Raw genomic sequence first — 20,150 nt, 5'->3', positions numbered from 1 at the left:
AAACAGCCTCAGCAATATGAAGTTCTGAACAAGCTTAGATCTTATTTGGTTTGGAGAAGAAACTAAAGAAAAACCCAGTTCCTCTAGAATTAACACTACTCATACATTTGGTACATAAGATTCAAAGAAAAAAATTCTATAGGAATCATGTGCCAATCCTCCAAAATGTGCTGATTCTATAGGAATAAAAACATCATCCACTCCATCCTTTTTGAAGGAAAATTTCATGTGTTCTAATCTTTTATTTTGTTTTTTGCACATACATTCCTAAGTTATTCCTGTGATTTGAAACCAAAGAGACCCTTTAATTCAAAAGAAATTCATAGGAATTTTAGAGGATTTCATTCTTACAGGAATTTTTTCTATATTGCCCTTTGAATAAAAAAATGGATCTTATGGAATCCTATAAAATTCATATGGAATGCCTAATGCCATGTAAGTTTTGGAGCAATTCTAACATGAGGTAGAACCACATGTCTACCTCATGGAAACTTTCTTTTAAATCTATATCTCTCCTCTAATTCCTACGTTTTTCCTGCGGTCCAATTAAATGGCCATTCCTGTGTTTTTTTTGCCAATGTTTTGCAATCATCTGTTTTACATTAATATTTCTATCAAAATCCTACGTTTCTCCTATTTCTACGTTTTTTCATTCCTACGATTCAAAGGGACCCTTGGAATAGTATTTCAGTTTTTTTAGTGATGATATTTATCAATGGCGTACCTGCATACTACTTCCCGGAGTCATAGGACCTATATTATTTAATTTATACTATTTAATTAATATACCAATAAATAATTATTCCTTCCACCTCAAAATATAAATATTTCTAGCTATAAATTTAGACAACCGCATATTTAAATTCGTAGACAAGCTATTATATTTTAGAACATATTTAGGGCCCGATTCATAAGAAGACAAAGGATTTTCATATGATTTAAATTTCTATGGATTTTCCCTACATGTCCTTTTGATTCATAAGAAAGAAAAGAAAATTTTCATAGAATTGTATTCCTATGTTTCACATTTCATAGGAAAAATAGCAAGAAATATAATCTCTTTGTGAACTTTCCTATGTTTTTCTTATGGCGTGATCAAAGGACTCCTATTGTTTTTTCTGTTCCCGGAGAATTTGAGAAGCGTACTACTTCAATTCCTGTGTTTTTCCTATCAATGTATTAGACCCTCGATAATTTTTGTTCCTGTTTCGTCACACGGTAGGCAAGTATGACATGGCTTACTATACAACATGTGGGGGGGGGGGGGGGGGGGTTAGCATGCATTCCATGGTATAACATGTACACTACAGTAGACAGTACTATACCAGCCTTTCACCAGTGTACACCATACAACAGCCATAGAGATACTATACTGTACTCCTATAGTAGTACAGTACAGTAGAGAGAATGCAGAATTGATTGCAGGGGGTGGATGAGGTCAGCGAAATCGAGTGGGTAGTAGTAGATCTCTGGGGAGCCATTAATGGTGGCGGGTAGGGGCTAGGGAGCAACAGAGAGTGAATACCACCGTTTGCACAGGGGTTGGTTCCTGAAATTTACCGTGGGATTCACTTGGATATATATTTTTTTAGAAAAATCATGACTTGCAGTTAGTAGTCTGATCGCCTCAAGTTAGCATGTGAGTTTTTTTAAAGAAATTTCTTATGCGTGGAACTTAAAAATTGACTCAAATCGAATATGCATTTCTAAAAGCAAACGAAATTAAAAATTGTCTCACAAAGCACAAACGTCTTCAATTTTTATAATAGTAGAGATGAGCACATCTAAGAGATTGGGACAATAAATCTTAAGATCGATGAAATCATCATAGATTCCTATTGTCGGGTACGTCACCTAGCAATTTAAATAATAATTAGCTATAAATACGAACACACCTGCCAAGCCTAGGATTTGAACCTGAATTGACAGGTTCCACCGCAAAAAAAAAACACTAATCTCACTAAAATTTTCACCTTTTTTTTAAATCCATATGTTTATCTTCATTTGGGTTAAGACATTTGTATAAGAATTATTATAGCAAAGGACTTACTACATCATCGGATTGACCTTTTCCAAAGGGAAATTTCACAAAATTCTTATGGAATGTTCCATAAAGAAGATATTATTTTAAGGAAACTAACATGGACCTTCTCTCTCTAACAAAATATGACCACCTTGAAAATTTTATCATTGGCTCTATTCTAAATCTATCATCTTTCTTCTAAAAAAATCTATCCTCTTTGTATCGAGCGTCGAAACAATACAATTGAACAACTGTTGAATTTTGAAAACTACAGTTTTACCCACACATGTTCCAAAGATGCCTACAAAGGAAGGGGTTGAAATCACAAAATTGGTTCAAAGTTGGTGGTTATTCACTTCCTGCAGGTGAGACGGCAATCTTTCAAGTTAGTGGTTAACCAGTGGAAAATCTTTAAAAAAAGTTAACCAGTGGAATAAACAAAGTACTCTCCACTTGTGTCAACTTTTATATGCCCTACATGTCCTTCCAAATAACAATGAAGTTAAACAATGTAATCCAAATATTCATAGCTGTCAGCACAATCCTTGACTGAGTTCTGAACTTCAAATCCAACCTTCAACTTTTTTTCTTCATGTTTAGCACGCTTACTGAAATGCTTAAAGGTAAGTTTTATGTAAAAAAATTTCTATATAGAAGTTTTACAAAAAATCAAATAAATATATTTTAAATTTATAATAATACTTAATTAATCATATACTAATAGACCATCCCATTTCGCATGCTGTTAAATATGTTTCTCCAAGTTTCAAACAGGCGTGTAAGTGTGGAGTTCTCTTTTGCTAGACAAAACAAGGTGGTTTTGGACAAGAGGATTTGTCATTTTAAAGGTGTGGCATTTAATAATTTGTCACTTATAGTTTATAACATGTGAGTCCTCGTATGTAATTTAGTGACAAATCGTTAAATATCAAGTGTAAAAGTGATAATGGTTAATTATCTCCTAGTAGGAAGGAGTATCAATGTGTATCATCATCAAAGGGCTTGGCCTGTTAGGGAATGATGGGCTAGTTTGTAATGCAGGTATGGAGGTGGTAATCATTGGCACGTCACTGTGCCAAGATGGGTGAAAAGAGGCTTTGAAGGCTATGCATGCTGTAGTAGACTGTGTAGTGTATGAGCTCCAAAATCAAGGAGACTGGACTGGAGAGTCTCCCCTTTTTCTTGTCCCTTCTTCTTTTTTCACCCTCGGGAAAAGGGAATTGAGGAAAGGCTAATGCAGTAAAAAAATTATAATTCATTACGAGCGATTTAAAAGCTACTCTCTCCGTCCTATAATATAAGGGATTTTGAGTTTTTATTTGTAATATTTGATCACTCGTCTTATTCAAAATTTTTTAAAATTATTATTTATTTTATTTGTGACTTACTTTATTATGTACAGTATTTTAAGCATAACTTTTCATTTTATATATTTGCAAAAAAAAATTGAATAAGACGAGTGGTCAAACGTTGCAAGCAAAAACTCAAAATCCCTTATATTGTGGGATGGAGGGAGTACTTATGTTAGAATATAATACAAACTACTATCAAAGGACCCAAAGTCAACTTTTAAAAATATTTTTAAAATAATAAATTTTGGTTGCGTTTGATAAGCCAACAATTTGCACCACCTGTGTGCATCATTAACTGACAAGTGAGTAGCATTGTTTCTCGTTCTCAATGTTTCGCTCGAACATAGGAATTTTACATGAATTTGTTGAAACCCTTTCAAAATCCTTTTAAATTTCTCTATTCCAAAGAATGCACCAGTGACCATACACTCTGGAGCAATTATTTCGTTATATCTTTTCTTATAAAACAAATCATTGATCTAATAGTGCTAACAACAGAGCTGATTGTGCATTGATGGACAATACCCTGCCCACAGCTCACATACTCGTACAAGTACTGTGTGGTATAGTGAAGAGTGTGAAGGATGAGAATATCCAGGTGAGCAAAGAGAAGGCAGAGAGGCTGTGGCTGTGCATGGCATTGTACCACTGCACATGGAGGTGATTCACTGCAGGAAGGTTTTTGCCTGTAGCCTATGCCCTATGGATCCTAGGCCCTAGCCTGTCCTTCCCCTACTAGTAGCTAGGAGTACTCCTACCTAGGGAGAGTGGAGTACTAGATCTTTGTGTAACACGTCACCCCGAATAGCACAATAGTAGGTTGTAAGTCAGCTGTAAGCACATGTGGAGAAGAGAAGAGAAGAGAGAGGAAGAAAGCGGTCTACATATTTGTAGCTAGCTGTAGCATGAACTCTATTGCGTTATGTGTGCATAAAAGGTGGGACCATATATTAATGATTTATAGATAACTATTATATGAGTGAGCTATTACATTGGCTATAGATAATTTGGAGTAAGTAGTTGGCTATACTATTAAACTTGCTCTTAGAGCGAGTACAATAGCAGCCTACAAGTAAGTTGCAATCACATATAGAGGAGAGAAGATAAGAGATAGAAGGAAAACGGTTGTAGCCCGCTGCAGCACGGACTCCAATACATTGTGTGCGTATGAGATGTGAGACTATATATTAATGGTGTAGTATATGCTTATAGGTAACTATTGTATGGATGAGCTATTAGATCGACTACGCCATCGTCATCGCCATCCTCCTCTTCCGCTGCCAAGCTCATCGCCCGCCTCCTCTCCGCGCTGTCGAGCTTGTCGCCTGCCTCCTCTCCGCGACGCCGAGCTTGTCGGCCCGTCTCCCAGATCTACACCGGAGAGGGAGAGGCCGCGCCGGTGTGGAGAGGAAAAGGGGGAAGGCCACAACGGGGAGAGGAGCGGCGACGTCATCCTCCTCTCCGCCGCCGCTCTTCCTCGCCCCTAGAGAGAGGAACGTCGAACACCACCGTGGCTTCCTGCCCACTGCCACTCCGGTCGCCGCTCACTTCCTCCGCCTCAGCGCCGCTGCCTCGCTTCCTTCCGCCGGTAGGGAACGGATAAAGGAGAGAGAGAGGAGAGATGGAAAGTGAGGGTAGAAAAAAAGACTGGTGGGACCCACTCAAAGGAATATGCACCGTGGAGCATGTATCTAACAATGTTCTTGGGTGTTCTTGAGCTAAGTTGGCACATGAGGCTCCACAAATATTTGTGACGCACTGCTAATACCCTAAGAGAGGAGAGATAAGGAAAACGGATTACAAATTTATAGCCAGCCGCAGCACGTACTCCAAAACACTTTGTGTATGAGAGGTGATATCATATATTAATGGTGTAATATATGTTTATAAGTAACTATGGTATGAGTGAGCTATTAGATTGGCTATAGATAATTTAGAGCTATTAGTTGGCTATAATATTCAACTTACTTAAGGGGTTGTTTGGTTCATGACCATACATTACCACACTTTGCCACACCTCAATAGTTAGTTTTGACTAAGTTAGCCATGTATTTGGTCCATTACCATACATATGGTGATATTCTATTTCTAGCACCTTGATCCCACACATCATCTCTGAAAAGTGTGGCAATGTTGTGGATTGCTAGTCAAAATATGGTGCCAAATTTTGTTCGCTTAACCTTAAACAAAATTGGCAAGAAAACTATGTCAATACTAGGCAATGTCAGTACATACACCAAACATCTTCTTAATTGTGGTAGTATTCATGTAGAAGTACTCCAGTATCTACTTTAACCAACTGCTAACATCAACCAAAATGCTGTCCACTCTCACAACAATTCTTCTCGAAATAAGTTTATTTTCAGCTTCTCCACATATCAATATAAAGCTGTGGTAGTTCAAAGGCATTGCAAGCTGCAATAATTTTGAATTGTTGTAGCCCGCAGCAAATGCCAAAAAAAAAAAAAAATCCCCATCCTAACAACCCCTTATTTTAGAACAGATGAAAGGGATAAAAATAAAGTTATTCTAAGACAAAGGGTGTAGTTTGGAAAAGCTAAAATTGCATGTCTAGTTGGCTCATGCTTACTGAAGAATTCTTTCTTGCAAATAGGACAGAAATTATGAAAACTAAGCTAATTGCCAGTAGATTTAGAGCCTGATCTTTATTGATGAAGACTAAAGACAGAAATTTGCCCGAAATTATGTAGTACTAGTACAAACTAGTAATCGTACAAAGCACTCGTAGTTAATTTGTCGGGGAAATAAACATAAAAATTATGAATTCCCAGACAAGCCATAAGAGAGAACTGAAACAATTACTACCACTGTAATAACAGTAACAAGGGAAAAGGCTAACAGCCTACAGCTCAACACGTTGCTGTGCACAGTTCATTAGCACAGAATTGTTGAGATGGAAGCTACAATTCAGATTGAACACACATCAGCAGTCCTAAGTAAGGATGGAAGCTAAAATTCCGATTGAAGTAAGAATTACAGAAGCTCACAAAAAGTTCACACATCAGTCAGTTAGTACTCATATATCTTATAAGTAGTTAAATGGGCCATTCTCCACAGCTATTGTGGTCTTTTTTTCATCATGCAACTCAGCTTTGGAACAACTCTAAAGAGTCAGTACAAGCAGAGGCCACAAAGTCAAGGAATCTGAATTTTTGCAAGAATCTTAGCTCAAGCCCAACAGGAGCCGTGTTGCAAGAATCCAACAAGGTGCTGAAAGCAAGGCATGATAGATGCATGTACTTCAGGCAAAAACTGCAAGCAAACACTCAAACCTATCAACCTACTCCTAGAAACCTACCTTATGGCAACAGGAAATCTCATTCTCAGCCCCTGCTGAAGGAAATACTAACAGAGTTGTCTTTAAAAAGAGTCAGTGTTCAGATATTGGTGAAAGGCTCTGGATTGTGAATTTACTAAGCTTTCAGTTAGATACAAGCTACTAGCTGTATTCAATTATATACAGAATCTGTACATTGTGAAATTCCCCTAGAATCAGCAAAGAATTCTATCTCTAGTCAAATGCCAATCTTTAGGCATCCGTGACCATGCCGCTTATGGGCTTATTGAAGGCCGAATTATTTTCTGCACTATGTTGGATGAGCCTAAGAATTGTGGTGGTACAACAGCCCCAAGAAATAATGCTATGTTACATGCCGAAAATATCAAGGCAATGAAGGGGATTGCACCACCAAAAGAGTATGATTTGTACTAACTGGAGTGAGCAGGGGCTGCATTACTTCTTTCTTCTGTCAGCGCAGCAATAGCCGTGTCCTCTCTCGATGGAACTTTAAGCCAAACCTTCATTGAGTCATAAACTGTAAACCCTATGGCTACTGATGGGACCACCTGTCAAAAAGAGACTTGTGAAGATATACTTTGCCTCTAGCCTTAACTAGAGAGGTACCTTCTTAACACAAAAGGAGATGAACATTACTTATGTAATTTTATAATTATAAGATTGTGAAATACCATATATATCCATAACCCACCTTTTCCCCACATTGCACATAAATAAAAGCACATACTGAAGTGTCTAACTGATATAGTTCCTAAGCAGCAGCAATTATCGACGAAGTATTCTAACTCATGAACAGCTCAAAGGAAATTAATTAAATAATTGACATAACATCATAGATTCTCAAATGACCCTAAGACATTGCTTTCAGTGAGATAGTGACTACACATATGGGACGTATGAGAAGTATAGCCTGCCTAAAAGTCAAGTTCTACATTTAAGACAAATGGGATTTCAATGTTTCAATACCCCAGCTCATGGTCATATGTCTTCATATTTGTCGGCAGCGAAAAAATGTTTTCCAAACAAAATGCCAATAAATAAACTATTAGTGACACAGGAAAGGCTATTCTCACCTTCAAATAGTTGATAGATAATCCTGAGAACAGTTGCCGCCAACCTTGATGTTTTGCTATCATAGCAATGCTTCCAAATGTTCCTTTTCCCTTTTCTAGGTTGGATGATGAAAAGGCCTGAACCTGGAAACAATTCATCCCAAATTATTCTTTAGAGCATTCAAAACAATTTATAACCCCATGCCGAAGAAAATCGTACCTGCATTTGCCGCCTAACAACATCAAGGGGATATGTTATTGTCTGCCCTAACAAACCAGCCACAGATCCACAGGCAAGTTTTGCAATGATATCTTTTCTGTGCTCTTCAGGTACATAAGTCTTCATAGTCTCGTAAAAGTAGAATTTAAGACCAGAGTAAGGGAAGATTCCATACAACGATGGAGCTGAAAAACCAAATTCTTTGTTATAGCAACAGTATCAGTAGTTGTAAATTAACAAAATATGAAATGCAAAATAAGCATACCCATGCCACGATATAGGCCTCTTAACCCATTTTGTCTGTATATTGTTTTGACACAATCAAGGATCCCTTTATAAACCTGTTCAGAGGGCTTATATTCTCTTAAACAAAGTTTCGCTGCACCTTTAACCTGCAGATAAATTATTATCAGACAATGTATTGATTTAACAGTACAGCTCCACAAATAAGGAAATGGGTCATATACTCATAGAAAGTAGGTTCTCTAACACCACAACATCAACATTGCTAAAGAGTGGTGTGGTGTCAATTAGATCATTATTCAGAGAGCTTGTTAATGTGTGATACATCAGGAGCAGCTTGAAATCTCCCTTGAAGAAGTGTGATTTCCTCTGGAATGAAGGGTGCAAGGTGTAAGACCAACCTGATAAGCCAACTTTGTGCGAACTAGATCAAGAGGGTATGTGCATATGACAGCTGTTCCACCAGCTATTGATCCAGCCACTAGATCAAGAATAGGGCCTTGCTCAACATTAGGAAAACCAAGAATGATCCATCGTCTGTATTCTTCATAGGCCATATAATGCAAAGCTGCATAAGGAACAATCCGAGCAACACTGGCTCCATTTCCCCTAAGGGAAGATTCCAAAGTCAAGCTCAACAGTGCAATTGTCATTCATTATGCAAGTAGCAAAGCAGGCAAGACCAACCTGTAAAACCCTAAAAGCCCTTCTGTTCGAGAGATTGTTCGAAATGATCCAATTAATCCAGAACCATGGAATTCTGCTCTTCTAGTCTGAAAGTTCCAAAAGAAACATTCAAATGTCAGAGGACTACCTAAGACATAGAGAGATGTGATCATGAATTTCAAGGTAGTAACAACAAACTACTAATTGTATGTATATGAGATCATGAATTTCAAGGTAGTGACAACAAACTACTAATTGGTTGAGATCGTTGTTGTTTCTTTTTAATATTTGTACGAACTATAACCAATTTAAGTTCAAACACATCAAAGCAGATTGTACATCAAAACACTCCAGTTGTAGACTGAAGTATTATGAACAAGGTATGGTTCTTTATGTACATGACCCGATTCACAAAATGAAGCACTCAGTTGCTTATTTAATTTATCGGGAGAACAATGGTATCTTTTTATATCGTAGGGGCCTCCCCTATTGTTTTTGGTCAAGAAAAGAAAAAGAGAACAATGGTGCTCGGCTAGACAAGTAGCTTCCAATTTCCTTGTGTGTGGAAATCCCCACAGGATTCAACTCCCTGGCATTGGTCTAATATTCTTGTTGCCTTCTTAACCACCACCATGAATTCTGATCCTTATTGTCCAATGTAATTCAAAACTCGTACTCGAACCATATACTGCAGTCAACTATTTTCACATAAGGGTCATCAGAAATGTTTGTTAAATCCCAATACATTTAGGTGGGGCTTTCTCCTTTCCAAATATATTCCAGACTTCCAGTATATGATTTTGTCAAGAACTCAAGATTACTCAAGGATGTCCAACTCCACTACTAGAAAATTATCGAACAGTAGCAAAAAATTTCCTCCTTATAAAAGTTATTTTAGCTTCACTGAATTGATACATGACACTGCAAAGTGACCTTTCCTCTCCAAAAAAAAAAAAAAACAGACATGATATAGTGATCATCTAATAACTCAGCTGAGCTTGAATCCCTGACAGACATTCGAACTCTTGCAAGCCTCTAAAGATTGCAACTTATTAATCGAGAAATTTCAGTACATTTTTTTAATACATACGTGTATTCAGAAAGGGATTGCCATGTAGTACTTAGCAAACATGGGGAATGAACCAAACTGGGGTCACAATTCAACTCATGTCCAACACCTGAACCACTTAAATCATAACCTTCCTGTCAGCTCTCCTTCAATTGTTCAGTTATATCAGAGCTACTAGCAGCCCAAAAAGAATGTATAAACATGCATTTTTTTTCCCTGATCAAAGCACCCAATTCATGTGTCCGGTGTAGGTGTGCCCCTCCGAAAGAATGCACTGATAAATACCAAAAACATTCCATCTCTCACAATAAAGATTTTTTCCCCCGACTCAAAAAGGCATATAACTTTTTCCTAACTTTTTCTTTAGAAAAAAAAAACAACAGAGAGATAGCTGCAAGAATTGCAACTAGGACAGCTTTCGGCGCCCAAGATTCCTGGACTACACCAGCCACACACACACAAACACAGAGGAGCCGCGTCTCATCATCGTCGCCTATCGGGGCGAAAGCACATCGGCATGGAAGGAAGCGTTCCGCGTTGGATTGGATGCGACATTACGCGCGCGTAGGGGCAACCAAAGAATCGGCGTGGGCGCCGTCCCAAACCGCTACTACTACCACCAAGGAATTGAAACAAGCGATCGAGAGCAGTGACGTGCCTGGAAGAGGATCTTGACGCGCTCGAGCGGCGCGACGGCCGTCTTGGCGACTCCCCCCGCCACCCCGCCGGCGACGAGCTCCCGCACGGCGAGCGGCAGGCCACCTCCGCCTCCGCCCCAACCTCCCTCCCCCGCCTCCCGCCCCCGCGCGCGCGCCTCCATGCCTCCCGCCTCGTCGCGGGAGAGGGAGGGGGAGAGGGGGGGAGAAGCGAACGCGAGGAGGAGAGGTAGGTCGAAGCGGAGGCGGAGGCGGAGAGACGCAAAGAGGAGGGAGAATAGTAATAGCGGAAGAAGACGAGGAGGGGGGGGGGGGAGGGGGGGGGGGGGGGGGGGGGCCGGTGGGGCCCACATGGAAGTGACTGTGGTCGGGCCACGTGGACCGTGTGGGGGGAATATAATAAAGGATAAAGTAGTCGGGGGGAGGAAAAGGGAGATTTGTCAAGCTGCGGTGCGCGAAGGCGAAGGTGCCGAGCAGCCACGTCCCGTTCTATTGGGGTTCTTTGTAAAAAAGAAAAAAATCCATTCAAATTTTATCAAATAGAACCGTGTCAAACAGATTCTACATTACGGTTTACCACATCAGTTTCCTAAAGAGTTTGTGAGAATTTATTTTGGGTTTTTTTTGGATAATGAGAATTTATTTTGATATGTGTATCATTTCAAAAAAAAATAATAATTTACTACTAGTAACTTACTCAGGTTGAAAAATTGTTTTCGCAAAAGATATATAGAGTTGCAAAACATGAGTTTGCAACCACAACAATCTAATGATTGTGAAACAACTAGGGGGCTCCTTTCGATTAAATAATTTTTATAGGATTTATGGTGGTTTTAAATTCTTGGAAAAATCCCAAAATTACCCTTTGAAACAGTGGAATATGATGCCAGAAATCCTATGGATTGGCCTTTCATATCCCCGATTCCATAAGAAAATAAACATGAGCTCAAACAAGTTTTTATTGTTTTTCTTATTATATACCCAATGTAATCTCTTCCTTCCTCTCCCTAACATAAGCAAATCCTATTCAAATTCACGTGTTTACTTCATGCGAATAATTCAGAAGACACCACTTCAAGATTCAACAGAGCGTGATATCATATTCCTATGCTTTTAAAAATCCTTACTATGCTTTTACTGTTTCTAGCTAAAAATCATATATTTCAAAATAGCCACTAGATGTCCCTACTACATAAAGACAAATACGTGCCGGAGAAGCTAAAAAGACACTTATAGTGCTTTTCCCCTTCAAAAGATGAAAAAAAAAACCCTTCAAAAGATGGAAAAAAAATAAAACTAGCACCTTTAATATACAATAGGTGTCAGTTCTATAGAAAAATCGACACCCACACTATAGGCGTCTTTTTTTAAAAAAAACAGTACTATAGATGTCGGTTAATTAAAAACCGACACCTATAATATATTAAAGGTGTCGGTTTTTTACCAAACGAGCCGAGCTGAGCTAAGAGACGGCCCTTTTTTTCTTTTCAGGCTTTATCTACTCGCCGAGTGGGAGTTGAGGGGGGCGTCCTTATCTACTCGCCCCCTCCTATCCTCCTCTCACCCGTCTCTCCCTCTCATACCCTCTCCTCTCTCTTGGCTCTCTCTCTTTCGCTGGCACCCGACGGCCGCTAGATCTGGCCAGGAGGGGAGTCGGCAACGGTGGGAGGGGCTGCGACTACTCGGCAGCGGCCTCCCCACCCAGCGGCGGTGGCGGTTTGACAGCGGAGGCGGCGACGGCTCCTCCCCTCCGCTAGATCTAGCCAGGAGGGGACTTGGCCACGGCCCAGCGGCGGCGCCTCTCCTCCGCTAGATTCGGCCGGGATGTTCATGTTTGTTTGTGTTCATCTTGTGTGTTTTGATGTTCATGTGTGTTCTTAGATGCTCATGTTGTGTTCTTGTGTTCGGGTTGAAGGGGTTTCAACGGGAGGGGGGAATTGATGGATGCATCAAGCCGGGTTTTTTTTTTTTTTTTTGCATTCCAGAGATCACAAAGGTGCTGGTTCTGGAACCCTGCACCGATGACGGAAGTCATCTGTGCCGCCTTCGTGGTGCCAGCTGGGAAAACCGGCACCTAAGGGGGTTTCCCAACCGGCACCAATTTGAGTTTCTGTAGTAGTGTGTCTAAATCGACTCTAACAAAACTATATGTGTAACTCTTACCCTGTATTATGTTTCCTGTGCATATGATTTAATATCAGATTAAAAAATACATTTTAAATTGCACCAATTATTTCTATGCTCGAAGAGTTGGGTATATGGTAGTGGAACCCACCTTGCAAACGTGGGGAAATTATTTTGTTCCCCCTTAAATGCGGGGAAGCTGTTTTGATCCCTCAAGGGGGTGTCTTCTCGTTTGTTTAAAAATCATCTAAATAATTGTGAAAAATTCTCAAAATTTTGTGACAATAGTCATACAATGTACATATACCACTCTAAAAAAACTTAGAGAAAATCCCTTACGTATCGATACATTTTCGCCCAATCTCTTCTGTGCCCTTGAATTTTGCCTTATCCCCTTCGTACCCTTGAGTTTTTATTTTTATCCCTTATATAATATACCCATTCCGTAAGTCGACTGTTAGTCGACAGTTAGATTTTTTCAAAAATACCTATATTACCCTTGTGTCTTACTTATTGCTTAGTACGGAGTAGTTGATTAAAAAAACATGGCTCCCAATGTAAAAGTTGATTCGTTTATAAAAACAAACATGCCATAATTACTTAATCTAAGACTTAGATTTTTAAATAAGTTTCAAATCGGATTTGATGAAATTTATTGAAAATATTCACTGAAATTTAAACCCAAATAAGAAACAATTTTGGTTTTTCGAATTCCGAATAAAACATTTTTTGGATTTCATTATCTGAAAAAATGTTTGAAAAATTAATTTTGTTTTCGAAATCCGATGTTAATAATCATGTCCCTTTTTGATTTTTAGATTAAGTTTTTTTTATAACGAGACTTATGTTTTTAAATTAGAAAGTATAAAGTACAATGGAAGGGCAATATAGTCATTTTACGGTCAATTCACAGTCAACTTATAACATGGATATAGAAGGGATCGAAATAAAAACTTAGGGGCATACAGAGGATGGGGGCAAAATTCAGGGGCATGTAAGGGATTAAGCGAAAACTCATGTGTAGATAAGGAATTTTCTCAAAAAGGCAGGTCCAAACCTAACTCGCATGTTGAAATAAAAAAGACAAATCCAGTTTGTAATAGTAGTGGAACTGTTCACGCTCGAATTTGTTTTTTAATGTGTAGGTCGATTTTAAACTTGATTTGCAGTGTACCGATAAATTTCAATACACTCTACATTATCTTTTTTTTTCCTTTTTTTCATAAGTTTTGCCAACTATCTATATTAGATTTAGAAAAAAAAAGGTACAAGAGGAAACATTCCCTGAGACATCGGAGTCCATTCCCACAAATGTGTAAGAATATACTCCATCGATGAATTTGATATCAAAAAGACCAATATCAATTTCTACCAGTAGAATGAATTTTCAGGCGTTCTTACAATGGTGTCGCAATTTCAGTTACCCTGAATGTTTCTCACACCATTCACCAAACCAAAACACTTCCATTTGGTGAAGCTAAAGCACAATATAATGGGGATCTCTTACATGATCCACCTCACACCATCTTGCAACAACACAGGTGAAGTTTATTACTGAATATATAATTACTTAAGCATGTTTGATTAATTAATTAATTAATACTAGTTCGTTAATCTATCATCTGGCCCAGTCAATTAGGCACGTGAACTGCCTTGGGCAGAATTGCCTCCTGAACGGAAGCCAGCGTCGCCGGCAGCGCACGGCACTCCGCCGGCGGCGCCGCCTCGCCGCCATCGTCGTCGGCGTCGTCGTGTTCCGACGTGAGGCACTCGGCGACGATGCCGAGCAGCACCGCCTCGAGGTCCTCGAAGTCCGCCCACTCGCGGACGTCGGCCCGGACGGCGGCGCGGTCGCCGCCGGCGATGAGGTCCCACACCGGGTACCCCTTCCTCGGCATCACGTAGTCCATCTCCGTCAGCTTCAGCGACGGGCAGTAGTCGCCTCTCCCGTCGCCGACGTACACCACCCTCCTCCTCCTCGCCGCCGGCGCGCCACCGCAGCCGCAGGATAGCTCGTCGATGATCCTCTCCATGACCTTGCCCTTGCACATGTTGGGAGGGCAGGTGGCGAGGGGGCAGCCATGGCCGGGGAGGCCGTGGTAGGGGAGGATCCGGAGGCGGCCGTCGGCGTCGACGGCGGCCGGGTTGGTGTCGACCGCCGAGAAGCAGCCGGCGAGGCCGTGGTGGTCGAGGACGGCGCCGACGAAGAAGGCGTTGGCGTCGCTGAGCACCCTGAGCTCGCACCCGAGCGCGCGCGCCGTCTCGACGGCCGCCGCCACGCGCGGCGACAGCGGCGCCGCCCTCAGGCTCGCCGCCACCTCCTCCACCGTCCTCCCCTCCGCGTGCAGCTCCCCCATCATGGCGTCCTGGAAAGAAAGAAAGAAAGTCATCAGGTGTTCGTCAGCTCGTCGGAGCGAGACCACCGGCGGCGGCGGCGGCGGCGAGAGGTGCTTACGATGGCGGAGTTCCAGGGGAGGCGGCGGAGGAGGTCGTCGAAGCGGGCGGTGGCGCCGAGCGCGTCGACGACCCAGTTGTCGCTGTCGCAGTCGATGATGGTCTTGTCGAAGTCGAACACCACCACCACGCCATTGCCGCCGCCGCTCGCCGCCATTGATCTCTCGATCTAGCTAGCTACGTCGTCGCGTCTTCTTCTTGTTGCTGCTGCGTCGAACGATCGCCATGGCGGCCATGTATTTATAGCTCGGATCGATCGGCAAAAGCTAGCAGCAGTATCTAGCTAATGCGCCGTGATGGCGTCCGCATTATTGCTGACGAAGAGATCGATTTAATTTCTTCTTCTCTCTTTTTCTGCCGGTTGGGATTAAGTGCGGTTTTTGTTGGATTAATTGTGATTTGAGAGAGAGAGAGAGAGAGGAGAGGAAAGGATTGTTTCGCGGGAATATTCTTGGGATTTGTGGCGGGAAGGAGACGTGTTGGTGAGTTAGCTTAAGCACCATTCCCGCCACCGCTTTGAATGAATGCCGTTATAACGGCCGGTGCTTACGTGGCGGGATTGCCTTTGTCCGGGTTTCGCGGGAGACGGTAAATTAGGTCGCCACGTAAGGGACACAGTGTTCTAAAAAAAAAAAAACCGTAAGGGACACATGCTGCCTCGCTGACCATTGCCTACAATAATACTCCCCTCCGTTCACATTTTTATCATCCTAAGAAACCTTCTCAAAATAATCATCACCTAATAAATGTGTCTTTGTTCATTTGTGTAAAAAGTAAATGTGTAGTTACATGGAACCAATAAAAATTAATATCTATTAGTGCAATGACATGCAATATTTAAAACATTAGTAATCCACGGGATACGAAGCGATGGTGCATCTTAACATATAAATCATATAAATATTAATTTGAGAATGATGAATATTTTGGTGTTATTGGTCTTGATGTCCTTTGCTTAGAAGATGATCAAACTGGGATGGAGGGAGTACGGTGCCATGTCTGGTTTTTGACTTATGACACTGTTCGATTTTTAAATATGTTTTGTATCATTTTTTTGTGATGATTTATTTTATTATTAAAAATTATATACTATTATAAGTTTATATTTTATAAACTTTTGAACGATGGTCGATATATATGTGTTAACTTATAAAAGTTAACGGGTTTTAACTACAAAAATACAAATAGGTGGGAGTACGTGATAAGGAAAAACACGAATAAGCATTATCGATGGCAGCCAGCGAAAACATTCGTAAGTAGAATTTATATTTACATGGATGAAAGATGTGAGTGGGGAATAATTGTACTGATTAATACTCCTTCATCTACTTTTGATAGTTATATTTTCAAATTTTATTTTTGATAGGCATATTTCAATCCAACAACCTATCCTCTTAATGATTTTCTCGAATTTAATGCGTGACTCTTCATTCTTCCACACATGATTGACTACATGGGCATTGAGAAATATAAATATTAATGAATCGCTTGTTTACGAGGAATAACTAGTAGCATATTTAAATGGATGATAAGTAGAATTACTTATTCTTGTCTGTGTGTCAAGATGAAATATGACTATCAAAAGTAGATGGAGGGAGTAGAAAACAACTACTCCCTCTATTCCAAAATATAAAGCATAACCACCCTTAACCCAAAGACTAAGAAATAATAATTATTATGTTGTAGTTTGGATCATCCTAATAAATATGATGCATGTATCCAATAGAATTAGAGAATGTGAGAGTAAAGGATTTAAAAATGTAATAATTTAATGGAGAAGATTTCACGATTAATTGCATGCATGCATGTGCATGACTTATACTCCATTATAGAATGGAGGGAGTAGTATTTCATTGTAATTATAAGAGCAGGTACAATAACATGCTATAAGCCAGCTGCAAACATATTTTAAGAAGATAAATAAGGAGAGAGAAGAGCAGCGGGCTACAGATTTGTAGCCAGCTGTAGCACGGACTTCAAGACACAGTGTGTGTATGACAGGTGTGACCATGTATTAATAGTGTAGTATGTAACTATTGTATGAATGGGCTATTAGATTAGCTATAGATGAATTGGAGCCAGTAGTTGGCTATACTATTAAACTTGCTCTAATAATTGTAATAATAACAGTCATATGCCATCATTTCATTGTTGTCGATGAAATCATTAATTAATTATTAATTGTTCTATAAACCTGTCGTTGATAATTTGTAGGCAACATACTACCTAGATCTACCCCAAAATATAATATGTCCTTATTTGTATCATGAAAGAAATTATATTGAAAGTACAATGTTACAAGTGTACACGACTAATAATACATCCTATATATATTTGGAATCAATGGAGTATGCATTCTATAATGTGAAATTTTATATAGATAGCAGTTGTTTGAATTAGCATTGTGTCTCGCACGTGGGACTACATCATGTCGAAAACGGATCCTCTAACGTGAAACTGCCACATGACGTGCTCACTGACATGTGAGCTCATGAGCTATATGGAACACACATCTCAGTGATCACGTCCTTATGACTTCTCAATCCCATCATGCAGCCCCCTAGACCCCTTCCTCCATTGGCTCCACATTTCCATCGTCCACTCTAGCCAGTATGACGAGGGGAGGAGCAATTCATCTTTGCTCTTGCTAATGCTTGTAAGGTTTTTCCTTATGAAATCCTTTAAAAAAAATCTACTGGATAGATTAGGTTAAAGTGTCTTACGTGGTTTTTGTAGAGTTAGATTTATTTAGGGTCTCTAGCATTTTACTCTTTCTACCATTATTTACATGCTCAAATTTAAAAAATCTTGTCTATCGATATCGATGAATGGAGTAGCAATGCTAACTTTAGGGTTGCTGAAATTGTTTAGGATTGTAGAATAAATTATTCTTTAATATTAATATTTTTAGTTTATGCGTATCCCTTTCGTAACAACATTTATTGTCATCCTTTTATTTATTTATTATATATATAATCTATACAAGCAAAAGAAAACTGAAAAAAAAATATAAAATTGTACTTCAAAAATACATATCACAGTACTACGTGTAGTGGTCGTGTGTGAATGTGCGTATACTGTGCAATAGAAAAAGAAACAAAAACATACTCCATCCATTCCATAATGTAGCAATTAACCTGAGACTCATTCTAGTACTACAAATTTGGACATGAGGCATGTCCTGATTCATAGTCTTAGGACCTTATATCCAGATGATGGGTCTCATCCCATTCTAGATTGCTACATTATGGAACGGAGGGAGCATCCCGTTCATTTCTCCAACAAGAGTTGGATGGAGAGAAAGATTTTCGTGACACGCTTTTCAAACTGCTAAACGGTGCGTTTCGTGTGAAAACTTTTTATATAAAAGTTGCTCTAAAATATCATATTAATTTATTTTTCAAGTTCGTAATAATTAAAACTCAATCAATCATACGTTAATACAACCTCGTTTTGCGTAAAAAACTTAATCTTCATTTTCAGAAGAAAAGAACACCACCTTAGTATAATAGAAAAAACAGGCCATCTTCTCGTACAGAGACGTGTATTGCCGGTGGCCACCAGCAGACCATCTGGCGAGCCAGTTACCACTAATCAAAGGTGAATCGAACTACTTCTTTTATCCTAAAATATTTTACTTTACAATTTGTCCATCCTAAAGATAATGAATCTAAAGTAGAGGTTATGATAACTTCTATACAAATTCGTTTTAGGATGAATCAAAGTAATAATATTTTGGAAATGAGGTAGTATTTCGTTTGAAAAAAAAACTTGAATCGAACTATGTGCAGTCGTACGTGTAGCACTCCGCCACGTGTCCTCTGCCCAACCTCGAAGACGTCACACTCGTCTGAGCTAGCTATACGCTTGATCTACCGTCTATGTATGGCGTCTACGGCTACGTACGCGTATTTATGTACGCGCAACAGCATATCACCTCAGATGGGCGTGAGACAGAACTATTCCTTTCTTTCTCTCATTCATCATGGTTCACTTATCGGTTTTATATGCTTTGGGAAAAATTCAAACTTTTTAAACTTAATTTTAAATTAATTGAGGTTTTTCATTGCTTTTCCAGCCTTTAATTCCCAACCGCGCGCTAGTTAAGGGTAGAAACACAAAAGTCCTTTTCTAAACTTTTTTTTTATGAAAACTTATGCTCATTTCAGTTCTTAGAAAAAAAGAAAGGAAGGAAGAAGCCGACAATATCTTTTTATTAAAAAACTTTTAAGTATAACTGCAGTACAACTAGAGTGTAATTACATTTTAATAACTATACTATATTACAATAAACTTAAAGATAACACACGTGTAATTATTAAAAAAAACCCAGCACACGGCCTGCTGGCCAGCAGGGCGGCTCGACTCCTCGCTCCTACACGTGCTTGCGACTATTATTTTCTTTACCCGAATGTTAAGGCAATCATAGAGTCGGAAATTCGAATATCCTAGGAGAGAATGCATTTTTAGCAATTCTAAAATATTATTGAATCTTGGAGTGATCCGATGGTCCAAAATTCGTATGGTTTCCCGAATGTTAAGAAAATCAGACAGTCGGAAATTCGAATATTCTGGGAGAGAATGCATTTTTTAGCAATTCTAAAAAAATAGTATTGAATCTTGGAGTGATCCGACGGTCTAAAATTCGTATGGTCTCCCGAATGTTAAAGCAATCAGACATTCAGAAATTCGAATATTCTAGGAGAGAATGCATTTTTAGCAATTCTAAAATATTATTGAATCATGGAGTGATCCGACGGTCCAAAATTCGTATGGTTTGGGAGTGAAAAACTATGTAATGTTCTTTTTAGCAATTCCTAAAAAATATTGTTCAAATATATTTGCTGCATATATATCATATATATATATATATATATATATGTATGGGGCCAGGAGAATAAAAAACTAAATACAAGGATAACGTCGATCGAGTGAAGCGATCGATAAAACGCGACAAGAATTATGTATCTTT

At 39.4% G+C, this 20,150-nt stretch overlaps 2 protein-coding genes across 2 annotated transcripts; both read right to left on the bottom strand.

Annotated features, from left to right (window-relative positions):
* Positions 1-6,301: 6,301 nt before the first annotated feature.
* Positions 6,302-10,849, bottom strand: LOC127761080 (mitochondrial carrier protein CoAc2). The gene is made up of 7 exons (XM_052285299.1): positions 10,603-10,849; positions 8,897-8,982; positions 8,611-8,818; positions 8,232-8,358; positions 7,967-8,151; positions 7,768-7,890; positions 6,302-7,242 (listed from the first exon to the last, which is right to left on the bottom strand). The coding sequence occupies exons 1-7, from the start codon at positions 10,762-10,764 to the stop codon at positions 7,105-7,107; spliced, it is 1,029 nt and encodes a 342-aa protein (XP_052141259.1). The 5' UTR covers positions 10,765-10,849; the 3' UTR covers positions 6,302-7,104.
* A 3,170-nt stretch (positions 10,850-14,019) lies between these two features.
* On the bottom strand, positions 14,020-15,445 carry LOC127763668 (inorganic pyrophosphatase 2-like). The gene is made up of 2 exons (XM_052288443.1): positions 15,180-15,445; positions 14,020-15,090 (listed from the first exon to the last, which is right to left on the bottom strand). The coding sequence occupies exons 1-2, from the start codon at positions 15,333-15,335 to the stop codon at positions 14,356-14,358; spliced, it is 891 nt and encodes a 296-aa protein (XP_052144403.1). The 5' UTR covers positions 15,336-15,445; the 3' UTR covers positions 14,020-14,355.
* Positions 15,446-20,150: the final 4,705 nt, after the last annotated feature.

The sequence above is a fragment of the Oryza glaberrima genome, chromosome 2, assembly GCF_000147395.1.
Source record: "Oryza glaberrima chromosome 2, OglaRS2, whole genome shotgun sequence".
Classification (NCBI taxonomy): Eukaryota; Viridiplantae; Streptophyta; class Magnoliopsida; order Poales; family Poaceae; genus Oryza; species Oryza glaberrima.
This window is presented reverse-complemented; position numbering and strand designations above follow the sequence as displayed.

Bases quoted from the DNA above. Each gene is read 5' to 3' on its own strand.
- LOC127761080 (XM_052285299.1), bottom strand. From the start codon at position 10,764: ATGGAGGCGCGCGCGCGGGGGCGGGAGGCGGGGGAGGGAGGTTGGGGC. The intron at 8,983-10,602 runs GCACGTCACTGC...TGGAACTTTCAG, and splicing joins GCGTCAAGATCCTCTTCCAG to ACTAGAAGAGCAGAATTCCA. The intron at 8,152-8,231 runs GTATGCTTATTT...TTGGTTTTTCAG, and splicing joins AGGCCTATATCGTGGCATGG to CTCCATCGTTGTATGGAATC.
- LOC127763668 (XM_052288443.1), bottom strand. From the start codon at position 15,335: ATGGCGGCGAGCGGCGGCGGCAATGGCGTGGTGGTGGTGTTCGACTTC. The intron at 15,091-15,179 runs GTAAGCACCTCT...CTTTCTTTCCAG, and splicing joins TCCCCTGGAACTCCGCCATC to GACGCCATGATGGGGGAGCT.